Here is a 5,477-nt window from a genome sequence, read left to right as displayed (position 1 = left end):
TTTTTTTTTTTTTTTTTTTTTTTTTTTTTTTTTTTTTTTTTTTTTTTTTTTTTTTTTTTTTTGTAAGAGTTCAATCTAACTACGAGTAGATATTGTCTTTTTTGGACTTTATCTTCTACTTCACGACTGTGGGTACGGTTCAAAATCTTTGATAAACTCAATTTTCTCCAACACGAGCTTCGTTCCTTGTAAGAGCCCAAACCCATCAGTAACCGATATTGTCATCTTTGGACTTCGACTTTCCCTAAGTTTTCACTTAAGGTTTTAAAACACGTCTACTAAAGAGAAATTTTCACAGGAGTGTTTCATTCTCATATTCAACCAACGTGGGATCTCACAATCCACCTCCTTTGAAATCTAACATCTTCGTTGACACAGTTCTCTAGTATCTGGCTCTGAAACCATTTATAAGCATAAGTTCGCACAACGTATTTGTTTTCTGTGGACTTTCACTTGGACGACATCACATTTGTTAAATTAAACATTAAACCATATATATATATATTGGGTTCTTACAATCTTATTAATGTCTCCCCAAACAGCTTCTAATTGCTACACCACCAACTACATCATCGGCGAATGCAGGATCTCAACATCCGCCACAAGAACCGCCATCCTTATCGGAACCCTCATCGGCGGAGCCACCGTACTGGTTACTGTATGCTTCTTCTGCTACTTCATTCGCCGTCGTTCCAATCTCAAATCCACACACATCCAAAAAATCACCAAACGTCGCCTCTCAGAAGCCACCGCCGGAAAATCCCCCATCCATATCTACACCTACAAAGAGATCCAAAAAGCCACCCAAAACTTCTCCAACGACCACCGCCTCGGAACCGGCGCCTACGCCACTGTCTACGCCGGAAAATTACGCAGCGATAAATGGGTAGCTATCAAACGCCTAAAAAATCAAGACCCTGACACCATCCAACAAGTCCTTAACGAAATCAGTCTCATCTCCTCCGTCAGCCACCCGAACCTCGTCCGCCTCCTCGGCTGCTCCATGGAATCCGGCGACCAAATCCTCGTCTATGAATTCATGCCCAACGGCACTCTGTCACAACATTTACAAAAACAGAGAGGCACCGGTCTCCCCTGGCCCGTCCGTTTAGACATCGCCGTCGAAACCGCCGATGCAATTGCCCATCTCCACTCTGCAATTAACCCACCGATCTTCCACAGAGACATAAAATCCAGCAATATTCTACTCGATCAAAATCTGAAGTCAAAAGTGGCGGATTTTGGGCTTTCAAGATTGGGGATGGCGGAAATTTCCCACATCTCGACGGCGCCGCAGGGGACGCCGGGGTATCTCGATCCGCAGTACCATCAGGATTTTCATCTCTCCGACAAGAGCGACGTGTACAGCTTCGGCGTCGTTCTGGTAGAATTGATCACCGCCATGAAAGTGGTGGATTTCTGCCGCCCGAAAAACGAGATCAATTTGGCAGCTCTGGCCGCCGATAAAATTGGGAGTGGGCGGCTGAGGGAGATTGTGGATCCGTTGATTGAGATAGATAAAGATGAATGGAGGATTTCTTCGGTGGAAAAAGTGGGGGAGGTGGCGTTTAGATGCTTGGCGTTTCATAGGGATATGAGGCCGTCGATGGTGGAGGTGGCGGCGGAGCTGGATGAGATACGGCGGCGCCGGTGGGAAGAAGCGGGGTTGAAGTGCAAGGAAATGGGTTTAGTAGTTGAAAGTGAGAGCTCGAAATCGAGCCATGGAGGCGGAGATTACTTTTCTCGAGCCTCTGTTGAAGATTCATGGCAGAGTGAACAGAGCTCACCGTCCTCGAGTAGTTTGTTAAATCACGTCATTTTATAATAAGAAAAAAAAAAAAAACAGTTTATTGATTCACTCCTGATATCTTTAGAGTGTTGTTAACAAAAACCTTTGGTGATTGACAAAACGTCCTACTATTGACACTTGCAAAAGTTGCTTTCAAGGTCTTGTCGATTCAGTGAATCGCTTGAGCCCTGATACGTTTTCAATACCATGGAGCTAGACCAGTGAGCTATTACGCTTTCTTCAAAGGATGGTTGCTTCCAAGCTCACCTTTTAGTTCTCATCGCTCGATCACTTCGGTTTCCACTAAGTAACTGCTTAGAAACTTTATTCTATAGCAGTTAATTTTCCACTAATAATCTTAAATTTTTCATATAATAAATAATATTCAATAATTAAATATGAGACTTAAAATAGGAATATTTTAATTAAAAAAAATTGATCAACAAATTATTTGATAATATTCAATAATTTTTTAAAAAATATTTATGAATTTTTATAATAGTTGTTAGGTATTTACGTCATTAATTAATGGTCAAACATAAATAAATTCCAGCTTTTGAGAAAAATAATTAATAGATAAAAAAGAGCATTTAATTCACGAGAAAATAATTGTCTCAAACACAAACACATGTTCGGTTCATAACAAAATACATTAATTTTTAAATTTATTATTCCTTAAATTCATTATGTTTACAAACGTATTTTTAAATGACTAAATCAATATATTACATACATTAATTTAATTATAAAAATACACATTTCCATATATGGTAATTATTCACATATATTTTTATTTTATAAATATTCAAGTAACAACATTCCATATATTCATGCATGGATTAAAAATAAATATAAATGGTAAGAAATTTAATTTAAATTATTTAAAAATCTGATATTCTTTTTTAAAAATTAAATATTTAAAGTTAAATGACATATTTTAATATTTAATTAGCAAATAAAAATAAAGATTAAATTTCATGGTAAAATATTGAGATCTGGTGGGGGCCACAATCATTTTTGTTTCTAAGCCCATTACTTAGCTGTTATACACATTTTTTACCCCACAAGAAGAATCCCGAACTTACCTGACGGTTATTTTCATTTACCCTTCAAAAGCTTGCCTTCTTCAGGGAAGTTACCGTGACGGCGGCGCCCAACGGCGAGACGGCAGCTTCGACGTCGAAGGTATCATATCGGAGGAAGAGTTCGACGAGAAGAAGGCGAGAGATGAAAACGACAAAGTCCTTTCCGACGCACTGCTTGTCCTTAAGTGACGGCGTTTGAGTCTCCGGACCGTTTGACCAGAGCACGTGCTGCAGTAACTTTTCGCCGTCACCGATGAACCGATCCGGCACGAATTCGTTGGCTCTGTCGAAGATTTTCGGATCTCTGGTCGCAAATGGCTGATACCCACAAATCATTTCCCCTTCTTTGATCTCGAACGCCGCGTCGTGGCTTTCTATCACAAGATCCTGCTTCGCCCGACCGTACTGAACTGGCACCGGCGGCTCGATTCTGAACACTTCGTACACCACCGATTTCATCAACGGCATCTGTTCCATAGCCGCCATTGTGATTTCCCCGCCGTGGGCTTTAACGGCGGTACGAATCTCCTGCGCGAGTTGGCCGTGTAGAGTTGCTCCGGCGCGGCCAAGCCATTTGAGCATATTGGGGAAGAAAATCTTCATTCCTCCGAATGAATTGAAACATGTCGCGAAGAGCAAGTTATGGCAAGCTTCTTCCCTCGAAATCCCCAATTTCTCGGCTTCTTCAAACACCGCAGCCGACGACTGGTAAAAGAAGTCGTAAAGCCGCTGGTAATCGGCTTTAACCAGCGCCGGTGGTAGCCGGACTGTGCGGAGGAGGAGCTCCTCGGCGAACTTGGGGAGGCCGAGATTTAAAACAGGGCCAAGCTGGAACAGAACCCATTTCCCAATCAATTTCGGAGCGTCTTGGCCCAATTTGGTATTCGCCGGATTAACACCGTAGAGAGATCGAGCCAAGAAATTAAACGCCGCCTGTTCACCGGGATCATTGTACTTTGCTCTACCGGTGGCGGCCAAATCCTTCTCCAGAGTATCGAAAAGCTCTGAAAAAACAGAGTGAAATTCCGGCTGGATTTTATCCCGGCGGTACTTGAGGAGGAAGAACAGCAGTTGCTTAAGCTTCTGGTGAATCGGCTCCGACGGATCAATATAAGACAGAACCCGGTAGCCGCCGGTGAGTTCCGTTGAAGGCATGTAAGTTCCGGTGAAGAGATCCTTCTTCTCAACCTTAGAATTGTCGAACAAAACAGGGAAACTTTTGCCGTCGAGCAAAACGACAACTCGAGGATCGGAACTGATGAACGGACCCGGCGGCATATTGGTTCTGTAAACAGTGGATTCATACCGATGCATTCGAGATTTCAAATACTCTTCTCTCCCCTGATTGTAAAAATAGTCTTGCCGGTCCTTCAACGCTCCGAGCACCGGCGGACCATAGTCGCCGGGAATCTTCCTCAACGGAAGCTTCGTCGTCCGCTGCGGCGTTTGAACGGACGGCGACGACTGATCCACCGCATAGATTTTGGGTAGAGAAACAGAGCCCACCTTTGAACGACGTCTCGCCGGCGCTTTTTGCGACGGGAACCGCCATGAAGGTTGAAGACAAGGGATTGTTATGGAGGATACCGACATTCTTGCTCAAATTTTCTGAAACATTAATTTGATCGAAAAATGGGGAAATTGGAGAGTGGGATTTTGTGAGAGATGAAGTAGGAGGATGGGTTGTATTTATATGTAAATATAATTTTAACAAACCATTATTGTTAATATTATTGTCATAACCAGATTAATAATATTAATATTAATATTTGTGAGGATAAAAGTCTTGCTAATTTATGAAATAATCATGCGTTTATAAACAAATAATACTTTTTATATTGTACAGAGACTTTCTGAAAAGCCCAAAGCAAGCTCACGAGAGATTATACTCAAAGTCGACAATAAAATATGTCTATATAATTAAAATTTTTCCTAAACCCAAAAATAAATAAAATAATTTTTTTTAATGTCCAACATAATTAAAATTATTTTAAATTAAATTATCAAAGTCTGTGGAGAAAAATTAAATTTAAATGGAATAATAAACCTACCATATCAAATAATTAACTTTTCAATTTTAAATAATTAATTTTTTTGTATTTTTTATTTCTTTAGTCATTTTAAAAATACAAGATATTTTAATAAATTTTTATTTCACTTTATAAGGAAAATTGTTGTAAGAGCACAAATATCAACACCAATTAAAAACAGCATTGGAAAATGGAAAATAAGGGTGTTTCGTACATCTGTCATCCATTCACAATTTTCAAAATTCTAAATTAAAGTTAAAATACAAAATAAATAAATAAATAAATAAAAGTCTAAAAATATATTTTGAAATAACGTATGTTAAAAAAATTGATATAATTAATGTAAAATATGAAAAATAAAATATTCAAACAAAATAAGGGATCGTTGAAATTAAAAATTTATTTACTAAAATAATTTTTATTAAATAATTATCCAATCTAATCCAATTATAATATTTATGAGTAGAGCTGACAAGGAATTCTATTAATAACGAGGCGTTATTTGAATGGATCACATTCAATTCAAATAAGTTTATAACTCAATCCAAATATTACAAAAAAAAAAAAAAAAAA

The 5,477-nt window shown here is 38.8% G+C and overlaps 2 protein-coding genes across 2 annotated transcripts in view; one reads left to right on the top strand and one right to left on the bottom strand.

The window, feature by feature from the left end:
• LOC111496009 (wall-associated receptor kinase-like 14) overlaps positions 1-1,913 on the top strand; it is a 3,761-nt gene extending 1,848 nt beyond the window's left edge. The window contains exon 2 of the mRNA XM_023146222.1: positions 543-1,913. Coding sequence (XP_023001990.1) covers positions 543-1,825 — 1,283 coding nt within the window. The 3' untranslated portion in view covers positions 1,826-1,913. The remainder of the gene's footprint in view (positions 1-542) is intronic.
• Positions 1,914-2,747: 834 nt separating this feature from the next.
• LOC111496012 (allene oxide synthase 1, chloroplastic-like) lies at positions 2,748-4,553 on the bottom strand. Its single transcript, XM_023146226.1, has one exon. The coding sequence runs from the start codon at positions 4,465-4,467 to the stop codon at positions 2,899-2,901; it is 1,569 nt and encodes a 522-aa protein (XP_023001994.1). The 5' UTR covers positions 4,468-4,553; the 3' UTR covers positions 2,748-2,898.
• Between the last annotated feature and the right edge of the window lie 924 nt (positions 4,554-5,477).

The sequence above is a fragment of the Cucurbita maxima genome, unplaced genomic scaffold, assembly GCF_002738345.1.
Source record: "Cucurbita maxima cultivar Rimu unplaced genomic scaffold, Cmax_1.0 Cma_Scf00022, whole genome shotgun sequence".
NCBI lineage: Eukaryota > Viridiplantae > Streptophyta > Magnoliopsida > Cucurbitales > Cucurbitaceae > Cucurbita > Cucurbita maxima.
This window is presented reverse-complemented; position numbering and strand designations above follow the sequence as displayed.

What these genes read in the sequence shown, in the direction of transcription:
- LOC111496012 (XM_023146226.1), bottom strand. Translation starts at nt 4,467, where the DNA reads ATGTCGGTATCCTCCATAACAATCCCTTGTCTTCAACCTTCATGGCGG.